The sequence below is a fragment of the Periplaneta americana genome, chromosome 4 (genome assembly GCF_040183065.1).
Source record: "Periplaneta americana isolate PAMFEO1 chromosome 4, P.americana_PAMFEO1_priV1, whole genome shotgun sequence".
Lineage (NCBI taxonomy): Eukaryota > Metazoa > Arthropoda > Insecta > Blattodea > Blattidae > Periplaneta > Periplaneta americana.
Genome location: NC_091120.1, coordinates 159,871,811 through 159,893,192, shown reverse-complemented (window position 1 = coordinate 159,893,192; position 21,382 = coordinate 159,871,811). Strand labels below are relative to the sequence as shown.

The window sequence follows — 21,382 nt, the reverse complement described above, 5'->3', positions numbered from 1 at the left end:
ATTATTGTCTGTTGTATTCAACAACGACTTTCAAGAGACCGTGGAAAAATTAACACAAAAAATAAATAACATTGTTAATACATCATCAAGGCCAAAATCTAGAAAATTCATGCAATAAGTATCTTTACGCAGTCCAGGACCGTATTATGAGTTTCTCGATACGGTTGTAGATAATGAGCAGGCTGTGTTTTATCCAACTGAATTCTTGAATTCTTTGAAACCATAAGAATTGCCACCACATAATTGCGTCTCTTCTTATGGATCTACTAGACGTGCTTATATCATCATAATTGATCGGCAGAACGATAAGGGTGTCATTCTTGATCCCACAATCCGTTTCGAAATGCATGAACAACAGCCACAAGAGGTGTGTCGTGAAAAACAAGTCATCTATGAGCCTTATTGTCAGCATCTCGGAGCACAATACCACATCACACATTGGACAGTTTTTGGGCTCATGTTCGGTGACCGTGGTACGATCCCACGAGAAACTTTAAATCAACTTAAACAATTTAAAATTTCTGATGTAACGATTGATGCCATAGGATCTCATGTCTTAAAATCATTCTTAGCTATAATTAGTAATCATTTGTACCCAAGAAACTTTTATTGTACATGATTTCCTATGTTTTCTTATCATTTAACTTATTTTAATGTTTTTTTTTTCTTTCATTTACTGGTCTAACTATAAACCCAAAATTTTTAAAAGCACAATTTGCAATTATATTTGTAGGAGTAAACATAACATTCTTCCCACAACACTTAAATTGTCACATAATTGTTTTTAATCATTGTTCATTGTGAATTGATTAGTAGGCCGATCTATTGAACCCATATTTAGGGCGGCTATTTTTTTAGAAAATTATTATATATTGAATGACCAATAGTAGTATTGCGAAATTTTGGCCCACCAAAATTGAGCAATGGAACAAAAATTAGTGTGAAAAATCTCATATAAAACGTAACAGAAGTGACAATATTAACTGGCAAAACGAAAGGAGAATATGTTTTTATCTCACATATTCTTATGATAGCCATTAATATGCCTTTCGATTTTAAGCGACTGCAATTTCAGTGCGACTAGCATTTGTAACGGCCGTATTAAAATAAAGCTCAAGAGGAGTCGCGCAAAGTTGCAGACATTCACTTAGAAACTACGTGTTTTTCACATTGTCAATTATGTGACTTGCTTTCGAGCGCGCGCGCACGCATGTAAGTCACGCATATTTTCTGCTACAGCTATAGTCGCGACGCTGTTATTCCTGGCGTGACTCCTCCTCTTTGCTTACGTCTTAGGAAGTGAAGGCTCTATAATGTCTAGGTAGGTAGTATCGTTCGCCATTTTTGTTCTTTCGTTGCCGAGCTACCATACGAGGAATCTATTTGCCACATAGTTAAACATTATCATGTCGTAGTTCCTATGATAATAAATCAAACGCACTGTAATTCAGAAAATAATTGAGCGGCAAATAACGTCTTCGTGTGCTTTCTGCGAACGCCAACGAAAGAGTCAAAATGGCGGGCGATTATATTAAGTATTTATCGAGCCTTAAGAAATGAGTAATGTCTTCCTCAGTGAATCACAAGACGCAACGCCGACCTGCAACGCGATTGGCTGCCGGAAATTAGAGCGACGGGACTATAATTGGAAATATTTTTCAAAAAACGCTCGGACACGTCAAACAAACCATTCTCGATATCATTGTTGTGCGAAGTCATCGGAAACATTTTTAACCCTTAGTTGCCTGACATAAGAAAAAATTAAAATAAATCCGCTTTCTGCACTGAATGTTGTTAGAATATGAATTCTGAACATACAATATTGTTTTCAAATCTCCCCCCCCCCCCACCAAAGGTGATACTTCTAAGTACCATCAGTCTCCTTGATTGATTTTATTTATCAGGTTGCACGTAATTTCTGGCGGTTATTCTTCCAGCAAGCAAAATAAATCACGGTACTTCCAAATACCATCAGGCAATTAAGGGTTAAATGGCACCTGTATTTTTCTGTATACCATCTGAAAGATTTTATTATTCTCCATGGTTACATAAGCTATCAATTGTTTTCTACAACAAACGTTGCATTAAGATGTCTGGATGCGTCGTGAAGATGGTAAGTCAGGGAAAATTTACTGACGGACCTAAGAAGTACTCGTATTATAGAAGAAGTAGCATTGTTGACAGAACGCGGAACCTGCTGTGGTCCGCGAGCCCCAATGTCGTGACCGCGTTGACCTCCACGCGCAGCATTGCGTCACTGACTTGTGAACACGTGTTGTGGCCCGCGGCAGTTGTGTATCCCCATGTAAACAAGGCAGTCCATGCCTGTGTCCTCTCAGCTGTATGACAGACCATTAAGACTAGAGTGAGCCAGATAAGCAAACTCAAGTGTGCCGCATCAATAGGGCAATCGAATAAATTCGGCACCACCGCCATTGTCATTATCTACTGCTTATTCTTCTCTATATTATACCTCGTTTTCATCATCTTCTCCAATTCACTATTATTGAACAAGCGAATTTTAAACTGAAAAAACGTATTTCTTTAAGTTTTCTTCTTAGATTGGCTTATAATCTGATTTTTTCCACTCTATTGATTAAGTATGTCGTTTTCTAATATCGATATAAGTATTTTTAGCGGTTTGTTTTTATTGGTTCTCGTGTTTTTGCAGATTATATTATTAGGTACCTTTAGTATTACTTTGTCATTTCAGTGAAATCCCGTTAATTCGGACTTCACCAATTCGAAACTAGCGATAATTCGAAAATCTCTCTCTCTCTTTCTACACGACACTTTGACTTCATTATTCCACACATTGAAGGCAGAAGTGAACGCTAAGAGTGAAAATTGTGGTGCCTATTACAACAGTCTAGTACAGGGGCATCATTTCATTTTTACTTCAATTTTTATTGTACCCGAGTTTTTGAATGTACTTCACTCCCACCTCTTCTACTAATGAAGTTCAACCGTCCTCCACACAGATCCAAGACCGCATATACGGTCATAGTAAACAGTACGTTCCAAAAATATGTTCGCATTTTCCAGTGACGAGAGAGCTTTCTACATTGAATCATTTTCGCAAAGGTACTGTCGTCCATTTGCCTACGTCGCATCCCGGTTTCCCCCACCTGCTTCTATTCGCCTCTCTGTAAAGACTAGTGGCTGGGCTGTCTTAGCTCTTTTCTGAGAACATTAATTTCTGTTAGGAATTGGACGTCTACGTAATATTATACAACTGTTTAAAATCATTTTAAAAAAGGTCCTCGTTAAGTAATTAACTGTCCCTCTTTCTACGACCCTGCGACATAACCACTTGGACGAAAGTAGATAGCATGTCTGAGTAATTTTATCTTTTCGGATCGGGCAGAAGTGAAGATTGAATTTACAGTACGTAAGGTACTCTTTTATGGAGTAGGTACAGAATTATTTCAACATGAGTTACTAGTACGAAGGACGTAACTGGTAATTGGGATTAGGTACAATCGTCTATAGTGCGATAATATGCACATTAGAACTGAAGCCTGTATCGAAAAGAATGGCTACCATTTTCAAAAATGTGTTTTATATCCATATTATGATTATTTTTCAATTTAACTTCATTCTCTATAGTGTACGCCAATGTGCTGTAGGCAGTATAATATATACTGAATAATGAATACGTCCACATGGACAGCTCAGTTCGTAAGTAAAAACACTCATTGTAAATACTGTACTGTATTTTGATTAAAAAAACCTAATGAAAGTTATCAAACTCAAAATCGTGATATTTCCTAGTTTACGTAAATGGATGAACTACTTTTCTTCCCTCCTATACCTAGTAAAGTGATTTGTTTGTATTTTACGCCAGTATCATCGAACTCCAGTCGTGGTAGCAAACGGTGTTTCCGGTCTCAACTATTGATTCAAAGGTATAGCCAGGTTAATATTAGAAATGTCAGTAAAAATAAAATTATGTCCCTGTATATACAGTCACGAACCTTGAGTTGTTGAGGATACTAACAATAGGAACAATAGACTGTGCCGGTACTATTTTGCATTCTCTGTAATGAGCGATAGTAGCGATCCTAGTGGTTAGCAACTATCTATGGATGCATATTCCCTATGTATTGAGCTTCGTTACTGTATTTACTAGACTGTGCTATTACACTTTTACGTCATACTACTTTTGACCAATAAAACGGTACGAAAGGGCGTGTTTCAACCAATCATGGCTGTTTATCGCTACAATTTTATAATTTTCCTAGCGTTTGTTTTTATCACTTCACTAGCATTTGTTTCTTTGTTTGTCAACATTTCACACTGCAAATTCTTTACGGTACTATAAAACATCCTTTGTGATCGTCATTTGTCTACCGCATAGATAGTCAATTGAAAATGGCGGCTCCGGTCAAACGTTTTGGTGAAACTAACATTTTAATAAGTCAATTAATATTTTATTGTATTAGAGTACTTTATTTCTTCTAATTTTATATACTTTCTTCTAATAGTGTAATAGTTAATTAAATCTAACTCGAGTTGTGATTTTCTCAAGATAAATCGAAACCTCTAGTGAGATTACTGTTGATAAATTCAAATTAATCAACATAAGATTGATTTAGACACATCAGAATTTGTGAACTGTAATCCGAAATCTCACAAATTTTACCTGACCTTAAAAGAAATGAGTCATGATTAGAGGCACTAAAACATGAATGCATTCATGCACGCACAATGAATGGGGAAAAACGGTAAAAATATGCACTATCAAAACTGAGTTCTACATTATGTTATATTTTAAATTTATTTCGAAACAACATACAACTAATTTCTCAAACTTTTCTTCACTTAAGCTCATGTGTGTATCTGAAGCACGTTCTTGAACACAAAAATGGTCTCTCTACGTCACAAGAAGTGCTTAAGTGAAGAAATCTGGGGACAAAGGTCGAACCGTAAGTCTTGTATTTCCGCATGAAAATGACCCCATCGGGAATCGAACCCGTGACCTTCCGGCTTTGCAGCGTTAACCGCGACGCTATCGCGCGCCCCAAAATATACAAGTACTTAAGTCTTTATTACAACAATCACAAGAAACCGTCCGTCTTTAGAAATTCCTTTCTCTCAATCCACTTTAACACAAGCTCTCTTCTTGCAGTTCTAACAAGATATATACCAACACTTCACAATTCGATACAAAAGTATACTAAGTTACAGTTTGCATGCAGTGTCTTTTCTTTCAATATTTTGAAATTTCAGTATAACAAAGGGATAATTTAATGGAAAGGCCAAAGACTATAATCCCGTCGCTCTAATTTCCGGCAGCCAATCGCGTTGCAGGTTGGCTTCATTTAAACGTGTGCGTCTTGTGTTTCGCTGAAGAAGACGTTATTCTTTTCTTAAGGCTCGATAAATACATAATATAATCGCCCGCCATTTTGACTCTTTCGTTGGCGTTCGCAGAAAGCACACGAAGACGTTATTTGTCGCTCAATCATTTGCTGAATTACAGTGCGTTTTATTTATTGTCATCGGAGCTACGACATGGTAATGTTTGACGGTGTGGCAAATGGATTCCTCATATGGTAGCTCGGCAACGAAAGAACAAAAATGGCGAACGATACTACCTACCTAGACATTATACAGTCTTCACTTCCTAAGACGTAAGCAAAGAGGAGGAGTCACGCCGGGAATAACAGCGTCGCGACTGTAGTTGTCAGGTAAGATGCCACGAAACCATATTCCTAGGGCTAAGAATTGTATGCCGTTGCATTGCGCTTCATGCGCCTTTGACTTTAGGTACCACTACGTAATTGCGTTGGGGTGGGGGATTTCAGTGTGTTTCGTTGAGCAGTGCACTTTAGTTGATCGGTTACATTACGACTGAATATTGAACAGGCAACATTCAACGTCTTGTAAAGAAGAATAATAGCAAGATGCCGAGGGCGAAATTTGTGACAATTTCAAATGGGGAAATTTGAAATAATGATACAGACTTTGAAATAAATAATGCTTGTGTAAAATATTTAAAATATTCCTCCACTGATTCTGCAGAAGTGGAACGAAGTTTTTCTAGACTCAAGGCTGTGTTTTCTAGAAACATGTAATCATTCTCCTTTGAAAATTTGAAAATGTGGTTTGTTATTAACTGCAACAATACATGAAATGAAAAATTATGTAAAACAAAAACGTAATACACCATCATATTAACATAGTGAAATAAAAAGGCTGATACTTGTCAATGTTATATTAGATGTATTTTCTACAGACAGAAAATAAAATGTCTTTAAAATAGTGCAATTTTTTTTAACAAAGAAAATGTTTTTAAATTTTTCTTTAGCAGATAGTTATGTTTCGAAGTCAAAGGAGTGGCTTTCAACCACCCAAATGCTGAGGACTAACTTACAATTTAAGCACAGAAACTTAATCTTAAACAAAAGCAAACAAGATCTTTTGACTTCGATATTTTCTAACGTTAATAAAGAAAAAAAAAAAAGAGTTCAGACTAGTCCGCCTATGCTAACAACAATAGTTGTAAATACAACAAAAAACACGATCGTGCAAAAAAATTATAATAGAATAGAAAAAAAAAAAAAAAAAGAGTTCAGACAAGTTGCCCCCCATAACTCCGCCTATACTAACAACAAAAGCTGTAAATACAACAAAAAACACGAGCGTGAAAAAAAAAATTATAATAGAACAGAAACAACTTACTCCCTGCAGTCGCAGTATGTACATATACTGAAATGTTATTCTGAGAGTTTCCTCGGTGAAATTTCTACAACCTTCGCTTATCAATGTTTCATAGTGAACGTCTTCAATAAGCCACAAAAACTTGCATGTAAACCACAACGAATAAGAAATGCGAAAGCCATTACTATAAAACTTAAAATGTCTGCTTGTTAATCTTAGATTTAAAGAAGGCAAATAAATTTAGTGTATTTTTCATTGAATATGCACAAACACTGGATGTAAAATCGTTGGCAAAGGCGTAATTTTATTAAAGGAGTGTCGGGTTTTATGTTACGTTTCATTCACACGCGAGATAAGCTTTTAAATAACAATTTGGGCTCTTACTATTGGTTACGCACGGAGAATGTCAAATGTTAGTAGTTAATATCTGTAGTACTCGGGAAAAATGGCACAAGTCAAAAATGTTAATTTTACAAGAGAAGGCAAAAAACTGTCTTCACACTGGTTTATGTCGATTTGATTTTCTTCTGTATGAATTATTGTAGTGGGAAAAATATTTATGTCTCTTTTCTCAAGCGAGCAGATATTCCGTAAGTTGTCAATAAATTAATAAAAAATGTTTGTGGAAACTGACTTGTGCCACTTTTCCCAAGCACTGCTGATAGAAGTCCATAAGAGTTAAAAACAAATTTTAATAACGTTAAATACTATTTTGACTTATAATTTTAATCGCATAATATTTTATAGACAAAACTGACCTCTTACCTTGTCATTCATTGTTAATAATTGCTGGTAGTCTTCGAAATGACGTCAATATATTTAGTCACCTTTTGTTCCATCTAACAATTTATCTGATTGTATTATAGATATTTCTGCATTCAAACTCAGTCATCGAACGTACTTCAGTGTTATCTAATCTTTCAGTCAACTCACAATTCACATTATATTTTATTGTTTACAGTCACCACTAAAAGCTGTCAGATTTCCAGCTAACATGCACTGTTTTTGCATACCTACCACTAATAACAAATATTTCACGATATAGCGATTTCAACCTAAACTGATTAATGCAATTTCACAAAATACTGAATAAATACTGTACGTGTAATGATGAATAAACAGTAAGGTATTTCAATAGCGGATGTCTATTGCACCTGCATGTCTACACCTGCATACAAGCCACGCTCAACAGCTCTGCCTTCCTTCCACCCTCCGGCCAATCGACTCCTTGTTCCAACCCCTGTTTGAGGGTAGCTCACAATGGTTCAATTCTACCAACCAACACAGTCTATCTAGCTCGTTGCTACCAACAGCATCGACTGAAACGCTTGCGGTGCGGGCTGGCAACTCTTTTGTTCAACAGCTGACAGAATGGAACATGAATCACCACTTCCCTCCCCCCTCGTCGTTCCCCTTCGTGCACCAGACGGAAGGGGGCCGCAAGAACACGAAGTGCTGATCTGTGACAAAATTTATCGTTCACTGATTCACGAGACAGGTGTGACGGAGCAGGTACAGCTCGTGGCTGATGGTCTCCTGAACTCTTCTTCTTTTCCTGCGACATTGTCATGCTCGTTATATTTTTTTACTTGGTTATTTAACGACGCTGTATCAACTACGAGGTTATTTAGTGTCGATGGGATTGGTGATAACGAGATTCACAAATTCAAATTTATTCACAATTTACATTGAAATGATTCATATGAATATATACCCGAAATGAGCATATGCTCGTGCTCGGGTATAGTCTACATAAATTTTAAAGAGATCAATAATAATGTTGATGTTAGAAATAATTGTAATAATAATAATAATAATAATAATAATAATAATAATAATAATAATAATAATAATATCCGTCACGGAGATGATACAAAGATAGTAATACAAATTCATTAATACTAATAATAATAATAATAATAATAATAATAATAATAATAATATCCGTCACGGAGATGATACAAAGATAGTAATACAAATTAATTCATTAATACTAATAATAATAATAATAATAATAATACTAATAATAATAATAATAATAATAATACAAAAATATTTACAATAATAAAATAAATACTAACACGGATAAAATAAAATATAAAACCACTAGCGAGAGTTAACACAACTTAAATAAGCATATAATAACCAGAATAACCAGAGATGAGGCCGAGGATTCGCCATAGATTTCCTGACATTTGCGTTACGGTTGGGAAAAATCTCGGGGGGGAAAAAAACCAACCAGATAATCAGCCCAAGCGGGAATCGAACCCGCGCCCGAACGCAACTCCGGATTGACAGGCAAGCTCCTTAGTCGACAGAGCTACGCCGGTGGCTTGCTCGATATTGTAAACATCGATCTAGCCACAGTCTAGTATATAGTCACGAAGCTTGAGTTGTGAGAGTGCTAGGAACAATAGACTGTGCCGGTACTATTTCGCATTGTCTGTAATGAGGCGATATTAGCGATCCTAGTGGTCGGCTACTATCTATGGATGCATATTTACTACGTATTGAGCTTCGTGACTGTATATACTAGACTGTGATCAAGCGTTGATATTCTCTCTCTCTCTCTCTCTCTCTCTCTCTCTCTCTTTTGTACGGAGGAGATAGTCGAAGACTTGCACTGCAGCCTGAGGCTTATTGTGCTTACCACTCCTATTCTGTGAATGATCGGGTAGCGGAAGGGCCGCGCTCTTGTACAGGTACAGTTACCATTGAATTGAGAGCGTCTAATTCTTACATCGAAATCTGAGTTCGTATACCCAAAAGTTCACGTGTAACTGTAGACAAAAAACCGTGGTCGGGCAGGTTTATTCCAGGTACATACTGCAATCCCATTTAGCCTGCCATTACCTTACCATTCTCTTCGCATTACGGAATGCGCGCTGGTTCGAGTCCTCATGGGGGAAGAAATTTTCTCATGAAATTTTGGCCAGTGTATGGGACCGGTGCCCACCCAGCATCGTAATGCACTTGGGAAGCTACGATAGGTAGCGAAATCTGGTTGCGAAAGCCGGCTATAACGGCTGGGGGGGGGATCATCGTGCTACCTACACGATACCTCCATTCTGGTTGGATGATCGTCCACCTCTGCTTCGGCATGTGGACGTGAGGCCAGCAGCCGGCTGGTCGATTCAATTCAATTTATTAAGTCATTAAACATATAGTGACAGGCTTCGTCACAATACAGAAGTGGGGGGGGGGGAACATACATTTGAAAATACACATATAACAGTCGGCCCCTTCACGGGCTGTAGCGCCACGAATTATTACTATTACTATTTATTATTGTAAGCTTACTTTACGATCATTCTCATCACCGATCAGGCCAACTCAAAGGAACTGAGCCCCCCATCCCCCCCCCCAATATTTGTCAGGGTCTTACCCCCTCGCTAATATTTTGATAAATGTTGAAATCTTAGGGTGCTATGCATAGGCATTTCGCTAGCCCGCGCTACGAGCGTGCTAAACTAGCCCCGGCTATCGACTGATTATTACTTGTAAAGGATTCATATCATATCGCTAACACTGGCTTATGAATACGAAAAACGTTAGTTCGCTTATCATCCACCGGAGGTCCGCGTATGCGTACGACTATAATCGTACGTATGGCAACCCTGAACGAGTATTTGTTCCATGCCAGAGCTAACTTTCTTGCCGACAAATATGTTATTGAAAAGAGCGCGAACGTAGGGCAACAGTGCAGTATTTGGCGTCATATATTATAATTATGCATGCAATTGTGCTGTGTTGATGAGAAATAACATGAATAAAATAAATACTCCATTATAAAATACACTTCCTTCATCATAAACAGAAAGTAAATACATATGGAAAGACTAACTCCAGATTTGAACATAAATAAAATAGGCCTCTACTGTAAGCCAGAAAGTCATTGAACTCTTTGCTGAAAATTACACTATTACAGGAAAATAGAATTTAAGTACAGAACAGTTTAAAAAACTTAAAAGTTCCGTGAATTTATCATATTAAATTATTACTAAGTCTATTATTATTATTATTATTATTATTATTATTATTATTATTATTATTATTATTATTCAGACAAAGTGGCTTCAGCCGCCACTGGAAAGTTGTACTTTTCACAATTAATTTTTTTTATGTGGCGAAGTTGACTAACCTAACTTCATTATCATTATCAGTTACGTGTAGACTCTCTTACCAGTATCTTATTAAATAATAATGTGCCGCGTGTATATTTGTAAAATTTCATAAATAAACGCAACACAAATCAAACATAAAAATTGTATTACTTAAAATAGCATTTAATTTAACTACATATTGTTAATTCATCTTCAGTTTCAACAGTATACGTTTTGTGTTTGTAAGGATGTTTTAATCTCACCTTATTATGCATTTGTGCCCAATCCTCGAATCACTCAGGAGTTTCTGTAATGACACGAAGCTTATATCCATCTTATGTACAATTTCCAATGGTGAAAGAATTTGATTTATCTGTGCATCACTTCGCACATTTTTCTTCTCCTCGTCTTCCTTCCTTCCCAGCTGTTCGTGGTTTTCTGCCGTCATCATTCTAGTTTTTGTTGATCTCGTCATTTTTTCGTGTTCATTGCTCTGCCGGTTTAGTTGTCCTGATATGTTCTTATTTATCCCAAATCCCAGATGATTAATCATTATTTTTACAAAATTCTAGGTAGTGCTGCTTATGATTAGGTTTTCTCCGGAGCAGTTGTTTGCGCGCTTTCAATCGGAGACCTCCGGATTACCTCCGATTGATGCCGCGCAGGTTGTACAGGGTGGGGCATAGGAACCAAGTGTTTTTAAAATAATCATAAAACAGTTTTTGTTTTCAACACATTTTATTCGTAGAACAACGTTTGTGAGAACATACCATTTCAATTATGAGCAACTTTTTGATTAGAAGTCAAATATACTAATTATATTAGATAAATTATGTTATCTTCCTCATCAATAAATAGAAATATATAAGAATAATCATACAACATCTACAAAGTGTCAATATCAAGCTGCTGCATGTGATGTCAGTCTGTGTTGACGCATTGTTTAAGGCGCTGACGAAAATTCACCTCTATTCTTTCCAGGGGATCTCTATTGATTTGGGTGATGTGTTGACGTACTGTGTCCTTTAATTCATGTAATATTCGTGGCTTATCCTCGTAAACACGTGCCTTTGGATGCTCACATAGAAAAAAATCACGTGGACAGGTCAGGGGACCGAGGCAGCCATGGAACATCACCAAATCTCGAAATGAGACGATTGGAAAACAGGAGGCAAAGAACTGCCATTGACGCTCTGGAGATATGCTCTGTGGCCCCATCTTGCTGAAACCACCCATCTTGTATGGGTGTAAATGTAAATCGCCATGCAAAATCCGTCTTACCGTACGATTGCTGAGCGGCCTGGGCTGCGCAGCATCGCTTATCTGACTGAAAATTTTCTGGAGTACACACTCTGAGTTGGGGGCCGGGCGATTTATTCTTCAGTATTGCGCCTTTTTTTTTAATATTTTTTAACCCAACATAAGATTGTGTCACGCACGGGAACAGAATCATTGCGATTAATATTGAATCTGTAGCAAAACTCACGCCGTATCGAGCTCACCGACTCGCCATTTATAACAAAACAATCATACGCAAACATGCGTCCACTGCTCCATGATGCCGACTGCAGGTGAAATGCTATAAGCCATGGAATGGACTGTCACATGCCGCACGTCTCTCCCTTTCATAATGACCGAGTACAAGCCATTTAAAAAACACTTGGTTCCCATGCCCCACCCTGTATATGTGCTGTCGCGCAGACATACACTTTCCGCTGAGCATTTCTTTAATCGGATCAGGTAGTGCTTCGATTCCGCTGACTGTAATTTGTTGTTTATTCTCTCTTTTATGTTAATCTCTCTCTCTTTCTTCGGCTCTTTTTTTTTCTTGTTTTGCTTGAAGTGTTACGTTAGCTGATAGATTTTTTTCTAGTTTTGAAATTCTTATAGTACAGTATATGTGGAAAGGCATATTAGTTTTATGTCATTGATCAAATTAATAACATTCAATCTAACTGCAAAACTAACGCAGAAGTAAAGCTTTTCAGTAGCTAATGTAAACATGTTTACTGTAGTTCTCCTAGAAACTCTCGTTTAATCGCAAACAGTGTTTGTCAATTATTATTCTAATCGGTTTAGTTTAACGTAAAATATATTGAGGGAGCTTCAGAATGGAACAAAAGAAACATGGCCTATCAATGGGTTAAAATTTACTGTCCACATAATTTATTCAGATTCTTCACCGGAGACAGGATTGTGATTATTGTGTTAAAGGGTGTCAGTATTTGAACTGCCTCTTCTAAAACGCGCCAGTCTTTCTCTGTAATAAAAATATAAGCGGATATCAACTTAAGAATAATTGTAATTATATTATTACCATCTTTAGTTTCATTGAGAAACTCAATATTTTAATCCAAACAGTAAAATATAACTCAAGTTGTCTAAACAGCAAAATATAACTGAAGTCGTCTTTTAAATATTTCATATGTTTTTTATTGCCTCGAAAGTTGCGTTTTAGGGAAATTTCAAGACTTTTTCCTAGACTGTGGGCCTTTGGGAACAATAGCACTTAAACAATTTAAAAAGAAATCGTATCAAATGTTTTGCGTAATTGTTTTCATCAAGTTCGCGTTTGTGCGATCGCTTCAAATGGTTTAACACATTCGAAGTTCCACCACCCTTAGAGTAAATTCGTCCACAAAGTTTACAATGTGCGACTTTATTATTACATTCAACTAAATTAAAGAATTTCCATGCGACGGATATCCGATTTTGTGCCATTTTATTCCACTCACAACTACAGTCAGTCCGTACGCGCCGGTCGTCCTTGAGCTAACTGTCGCTTCGCTCCGAACCACCGCATCCCTCCGTATGTCCCCTGTTCCACCTACGGTAGTACCGGAGATCACCGGTGGAGAGCTTTATTCGTAATCTCCGATTCCTCCGCGGTAGTAGTCACTTCGATGAGCAGCACTGATTCTAGGTCGTAATACTTTCCATTTATACTTTGTTTGTCTTTTGTAAAATGGTCCTTCTTACCATTCATAATGATTTATTTCATATGGCATATATCTACTGTCACTTTGTTTTTTTTTTCTTAAATTACTCAGGATTACTTTTCTAATTCTCATATTTTTAAATCTCACTAGTATTGGTCTACTAATATACTAAGTTCATTTCTACATAGAGGTACATGGAGTATAAAATAAAACAGATCAAATGAAATAAGATTTTATTGGATCAGTAGAATCTGGTACAAAATGTTTAACTTTTTTTCAAAACCAACAGGAGGAAGGTGCTAGTTGAACATCCAAGCACAACTTGTTCTCTGGCTGACTCAGTTCCGCTGCTGACACCCACTTCTATTTGGAGTCGTTCTTTACTTTCTTGACCGGCGAGAGCGTCTTCGCCGACGGATGGGAGACCTGCGTCGTCGTCGGCGCCCTCCGCTCCTGCGTCTGCGTCCGGAACTAGAGCGGCGACGTCTCCTGCGTCTAGAGCTTCCTCGGCGTCCTCCCCTCCTGTGCCTGCGTCCAGAAGAAGAGCGGCGGCGGCGACGTCTGTGTGACCTCATGTCCTGCGACTCGTCCAGGTCCTCGAGTTGGTAGCGGCCCCGGTCGGTCCTCAGGATTCCCCAGGTCACTCCTCGTTTCAAGGCGGTGTTTAGCTGCAGCTGCAGCTTGCTGGTATCGGTGGGATAGCGCGACATGATATACTTCGCTATCTTCTTCGGAGTAGGACCGTTGGGCTCTCGTAGATCCTTGATGGCCGAAATCACCAACTGCATTGGCTTTGGAGTTTTCATCTCCGTTGACTGTTGAGTCTTCATTTTTAGCACAAGATTCTTGACGGAAGCTAGACAGGATCTTAAATATGCACAGTTGACTGACAAACAGATAATTTATCTCGCAATAGAAATCATTTTGCCTATAGGGTTCAAAAATGTAAATAAAATATATCGCTTATTTAAGTACTTGTCCCGGACTGTCAAGAAAACACTACATACAATGAGTTTAAAAAGTCCTGAACAGTGTGCATTCCTCAAAATCAACGGATGTTTAAGTTAACGAATTATTTTATGACTGTGCCATAATATATAGAAAATATGAGAATATGACAAAGTATTGGTGATGTAATGACCCTTGTGCAAGTGACAAGAATCTTATAAAAGACCAAAATATATTAATTTATTCCAGACAGTGAAAAAGGAGAATGAACTTCAACACACAATTCTGACGTCATACTAACGTTACTCAGCAACAGCTCAATTTTAAGATGTATTTAAAAAAATGAATTAGGAAAATACATTAAAATGCTATAACATGGACGTGTTAAGTCGGAAAAAGCCATGGGTAAGTAAAGTGAACAGTAAGAAGAGTATAGAGTTTGCAAAGCAGTGTGTTAGCAAGCCACGTGAGTTTTGGAAATAAGTAACATTTACTGAGGAGTGTAATTTTTCCCTTATTTGATTCTTCTGACAAGCGACAGGTATGGAGAAAGAACGACGAGCCCCAATCTAAGAATCTACAGCCCACAATAAAACATGGGCGACGATCTATAATGATATGGGAATGTATGTAGGAGACGGGTAGGTGAATACCATGAAATGGCTACAACTATGTACAAGATGGAGTATTTAAACATCCTAAAACAGCATGCGACTCCAAGTGTGCAAAAATTAGGCATCGATGGAGACTTCTTTTTTTCAGCACACTGCCTGGGTTGTTAAGGAATGGCTGCTACGGAGTATACAGTACACCTCATGTGCTAAATACATCTCCCCAGTCTTTGGATTTAAATGCGATGAGACCAACTGTATGTGCGTCCAAATGAAAAGGGACCATTTAGAGGCTTCTAGTTTCATTGTATATAGGCAATGATTTCAGCGTGATCCAGTTGACGCAGAACTATAATGTCTATAAAGTTTATTGCTTAGGATGTGATGATACGAAATATATGAAAAAAAAAATCACCAGTTTGAATCATTCCTTTGTTTTATTTTAAGAGTATAGCATTGAAATTTTCCAATAAAATTTCCATATGATATCTAGATAACTGATCAAAAGTATATTCCAATCCCTCACAGACGCTATCCTTTATATGGTCGTCTTTCTCTTCTGTAGGGGCGTGAGCATTTATAAATACGATATCGTACCATCTACCCTTAAGTACTATTCTATCTTTTTTACTGCTGATTTTATTATTTTATGAATTGTTGTGCTTCTGGCAGATTTCATTATTACTATAAAAGAAATGAATGCACGCTTCGTAGCCTACTACGACAGTATAAACTGTTCTACAACCATCTGAAAATACATACATACATACATACATACATACATAAACATAATTACATAGTAAATACAGGCAGGCAGACAGACATACAAACAACAATGTCAAAAATACGATTTTCGGTCTCAGGATGGTTGATTGTACGTATTTAGACCATTTTTTATTTGTGCAAAAGTGAAAATTACCAGAAAAATGTTGGTTACAGTTTTGTTATTAGTATAGATTGTATAATTTTACGAACTCCTTTCATGATCCCCAATTTCAGCCAGAAAGTCATTGAACTCTTTGCTGAAAATTACAGGAAAATAGAATTCAAGTATAGAACAGTTTAGAAAACTTCGAAGTTCCGTGAATTTATTATATTACATTTGTTACCAGGTTTATTGTTATTATCATCATCATCATCATCATTATTATTATTATTATTATTATTATTATTATTATTATTATTATTATTTGTATGAATTATTCACAACATAAAACGATATATTATCGTTACTTTTTGTTTCTGACGAATGTTCTGGCGCTACTCAGACAAAGTTGCTTCAGCCGCCACTGATTCTGTGTCTTTCTTTCCCTAAAAATCGGGCCGGGCTTCCCCACTCGAGTAGTGTGCCCCCCCCCATATGCGGCATTGCACGGTGTATACAGAAATGGGAAATTACTGAACCATATTCCTACATCCCTACAAAAGAATAGACTTTCACAGCGAACGCTCCCCGAGAATAATAACGATATAAATCTCTGTAGTTAGCGACAATACCCGAGTTTTTAAATATGATATATCATTATCAGTATTATTATTATTATTATTATTATTATTATTATTATTATTATTATTATGCAAAGGTGCCCACTATCACATGTATCATTTAATTTATATTTGGACAAAGTAATCAGTCAATAGCTACCTAAATCAACTGAGAACAGATAAATATTAAAAAAAGAAAAGGATCTTTTCATGCACCGTTATTGGCTGATGACCACGTTATTCTATCAAATTCAGAAGATAATTTGCAAAGGTCTATCTACAAATTATACATTACAACCAAAAGATTTAGAAATTTTCATTAGTACAACGAAAGTTTCTGGATTTTTGGGTACAGAACACTTGAGAACAATTGTATGTATTAATAATGAAGCCCTAGAACAAGTTCTTGTTGTTTAGTCAACTGTCCGAAGACAGGTCTGAACCTCATAAGTGTTACCATCAAGGCACCACTTATGAGACAAATAGGCCAGGAGATAATGAAGTAGAGTCGCCAGTTCCTTTCTCCCTCTATTGCATACATCTCCGACTAGCTACATATTACACTAACCACACTTTAGATGTATACAAACAATGTTCTTCCTGTGACATATCGTATAACAAGTTAATAACGATAATTCTTTGGAATGAAATATCTTAGACTAAAATTTAAGTGATGTGGAAATAAAATAAACCACTTATTACAGCTTACTGATAGTACAGGGACATAATTTTATTTTTACTTCAATTTTTATTGTACCTGAGTTTTTGAATGTACTTCACTCCCACCCCCTCTACTAATAAACTTCCAACCGTCCACCATACAGAACTAAGGCCGCGTATCCAGTCAATGTCGCCTTACGGTCATATTAAACAGTATTGAGTTAGTGAGTATAGCACGTTCCAGAAATATGTTCGCGTTTTCCAGTAAAGAAAGAGCTTTCAATATTGAATCAAATTTTCGCACAGGTACTGTCGTCGCATCCCGGTTTCCCTCACCCGCTTCTGCTCGCCCCTCTGTAAAGTCTAGTGGCTGGGCTGTCTTAGCTCTTTCCTGAAAACATTAATTTCTGTTAGGATTTGGACGTCCGCGTAATATTATACAACTGTTTAAAATAACTTAAATAAAAGGGCCTCGTTAAGTAATTAACTGTCATGTGATTTCTCCCCTTATTATTGCGACCCTGCGACAAAACCACTTGGATGGACAGTAGACAGCATGTCTGAGTAATTTTATCTTTTCGGATCGAGCAGAAGTGAAGACTGAATTTACAGTACGTAAGGTACTCTTTTATAGAGTAAGTACAGAATTATTTCAACATGAGTTACTAGTACGAAGGACGAAAGTGGTAATTGGAATTAGGTACAATAGTCTATAGTGCGATAATATGCACAAAAGAACTGAAGCCTGTATCGAAATGAACGGCTACCATTTTCAAAAATGTGCTTAAATATCCATATTATGATTATTTTTCAATTTAACTTCACTCTCTATATTGTACGCTAATGTGCTATAGACAGTATAATATACACTTCATAATGAATACGTCCGAATGGATAGCTCAGTTCGTGAGTAAAAACACTTATTGTTAATACAATACTGTATTTTGATTAAACAAAAACCTAATGAAAATTATCAAACTCAAAATCGCGATATTTCCTAGTTTACGTAAATGGATGAACTACTTTTCTTCTCTCCTATACCTAGTAAAATGATATGTTTGTATTTTACGTCAGTATCATCGAACTCCAGTCGTGGAAGTGGGGGGGTAGCAAACGGTGTTTCCGGTTCTTAACCGTTAATCCAAAGGTATAGCCAGGTTAATATTAGAAATGTTAGTAAAAATAAAATGATGTCCCTGTACAATTGGGTAGCTCAGTTGGTAGAGCAGCTGGCTACGGACTGGAAGGTCCGGGGTTCGATCCCAGGTGGTGACAGGATTTTTTCTCGTTGCCAAACTTTCAGAACGGCCCCGAGGTTCACTCCTATAAAATTGAGTACCGGGTCTTTCCCGGGGGTAAAAGGCGGTCAGAGCGTGGTGCTGACCACACCACCTCATTCTAGTGCCGAGGTCATGGAAAGCATGGGGCTCTACCTCCATGCCCCCCCAAGTGCCTTCATGGCATGTTACGGGGATACCTTTACCTTTTTACCCTGTACAATTGAACCTATCATATTAAAGAAAGTAAGAAAGTGAATTATTCTAAAACTCTATATAATGTTAGGAGAAATGACTGCACACAGCAATTACTTCTTTGGTGTCAGCGATGCCGAAAACGTGTATTTTCGTGAAAATTGCTAATCCGATATTTTGAAGCATCACATTAATGCAACGAGATGAGAAATTAAACACTGAGGTATTAGCTGTTCTCAACTGTTGACAAATTAGAAAATATATAATGAAGAATGGGTGTGAAAGGGAATGGAAAAAATCTAGAAAGAAAGAATTAAAAGAAAAAAACAAAGAAGAAAAATAAGTTCATAACGGCGATGACTAACGTCTTTGACTGTTGTCGGTCGATATAACGACATGCGCAGAGGTAGGTAACGTTATTCACAGAACTAGAAATCTCACGTTACATTGTTTTCTGTTCGATGCGTCAGCATTCGTTATCGAGGTCAAATTCAGCAGATAAAACAAAGACGCCACTTGTCCATACTGAAGTGCTGCCTCGGATTTGAGGAAATGACAGTCGTGACGAAGGTGATGCCGGAGGAGAAGAAAGACTGGGGGAGCAGGTCCATAGAGGGAGAAGAGCAGGAGAAGAAGAGATAGAAAGACAGAATAGTCCAGGGTTGCCATACGTACGACTATAATCTTACTCATACGATTATTTTGACTAGTTATACGAGGTACGACCGAACTCTATGTCGTACGCAATTTTGTACGACTATTTTACTGAAGGGACAAAATTATTTTGGAAGTTAAAATGTTGGTCAATAATTAAAATAAAATTAACGGTTAACTCCTCCCTTTTCTAGATAACTTTTTTTCATTCGGTATGCCATTGACAAATATGAAAGAAACATGCTTTAATGGGATAAAATATGCTTTGAAAATCAATATGGTGATTATACTTTACATGCAAGTTACCCTGAGCTCAGGTTTCATGTACGTGCAGTTTTATAAAACTAATACGAGTTCAGAGATCTGCTAACTTCATTGTATGTTCAAAAATGAAAGTATTTTATCAATGAAATAGTACCGCAGTAGGATTAATGGCCAGTTTTTCCAAGTAATGTTTAATTTGGCTTAACAAATGTTAAATTAACAGCTGGTTTATTTTTAACGTTTTGTTAAGATATTTTCCATTTTTCCAACATAACTTTGTTTAAAATAACCAACACTTAACTTTAACTGTCGTTAATACTATTCTAACTACTCAACAGCAGTTGGTAATGATTTTGCATATATAAGACAACTTCTTATTGGCTGATATTATTATTATTATTATTATTATTATTATTATTATTATTATTATTATTTAAATTCTGTACTATGGAGTAAGTCATGAAATATGTGTAAAATCGTAACCTATTACACTAGCCATGATTCATACAGTACAGAGAATTGATAAATGAAAGTTGCATTGACTGCTATTGAATAATCATAATTATTATGTATCGTTACATTTTATAATGCTAAATATGAATTTCTGTTTAGAAAAATCTCAGCATTATGACCACCAGGTGACAATAATTACACGAATGTGTGTGTAGTCAACTGTACAGAAAACCCCGAGGAGAATTCCGTATCATATAAAATTCTCTAATTTAGGTTCATGTATAAATTATATGTAATTTCTTCCTAAAGAAGCAATTGCTGCTGAAACATTTTATTATTTACTCACTGCGTATTTTGAAGCACTATTGACATCGGCTATAGTTGAAGAGCTAGTAACATAGAATCTAGAGTTAATAGTAGCTAGTGAATTGAAACAAGTGGCCTATTTCAACTAGGTAACATACAACTGAGTTTTATTTTAAGACATGAAAGTGATTATTATAACTACATACCGGTACCTAAGAAATATTAGTAAATTAATACATAATGTGCATTCAAACATAACAAAACTTAATTGGTATATTAACTTTCATTTATTAGAATTATATTATAGCTAGCGATAAGATATGTTTGCACTGGCTTTAAAACAGAAGCGAAAGAGCTGGATTCTTGGAATTTATAATCGTTTTCTTTCCGATGGAAATTTAATTTTCCAGCAGGATAATCACCCCGCTTACACCGCCATAAACGTTCAAAGACGGTTCACGGAAAAGCATGAAAAAGAGGATTGACAAATATCGAGACATCCCACCTCAAAATCCAGATCAGTCCTGGGATCAAGTTCTGGTTACCTGGGAAGATTTCGCTAAGGACCAGAACTATTTCCGCGATCTGGTGGACTCAATGCCCCGAAAATGCCAGGCAGTGATAGACGCCGGTGGCATGTGGACAATGTATTAGATCCACATGTGTATTTCTTTTATTTTTCTTTAATTTGTTTGTTTATCTTTGTTTTATTTCGGGAAGAAAATTGATCTCCCAAGAGTTTTTTAAATTCTCCTAGTGGAGCCAGAGTTGCGAAATAATAAGTTCCACTACACAAAATTATAAAAATGAAGAAAGGTAAT

At 36.7% G+C, this 21,382-nt stretch overlaps 1 protein-coding gene across 4 annotated transcripts in view; it reads right to left on the bottom strand.

Annotated features, from left to right (window-relative positions):
- LOC138698368 (caspase-1-like) overlaps nucleotides 1-21,382 on the bottom strand; it is a 359,132-nt gene that overhangs the window by 33,000 nt on the left and 304,750 nt on the right. The window contains exon 1 of one of the 4 annotated variants that reach the window (XM_069824233.1): nucleotides 7,432-7,990. The exons of the other annotated variants lie outside the window; for them this stretch is intronic. Coding sequence (XP_069680334.1) covers nucleotides 7,432-7,443 — 12 coding nt within the window. The 5' untranslated portion in view covers nucleotides 7,444-7,990. Of the gene's footprint in view, nucleotides 1-7,431; nucleotides 7,991-21,382 lie in introns of those variants that run through there. 4 annotated transcript variants of the gene reach the window in all.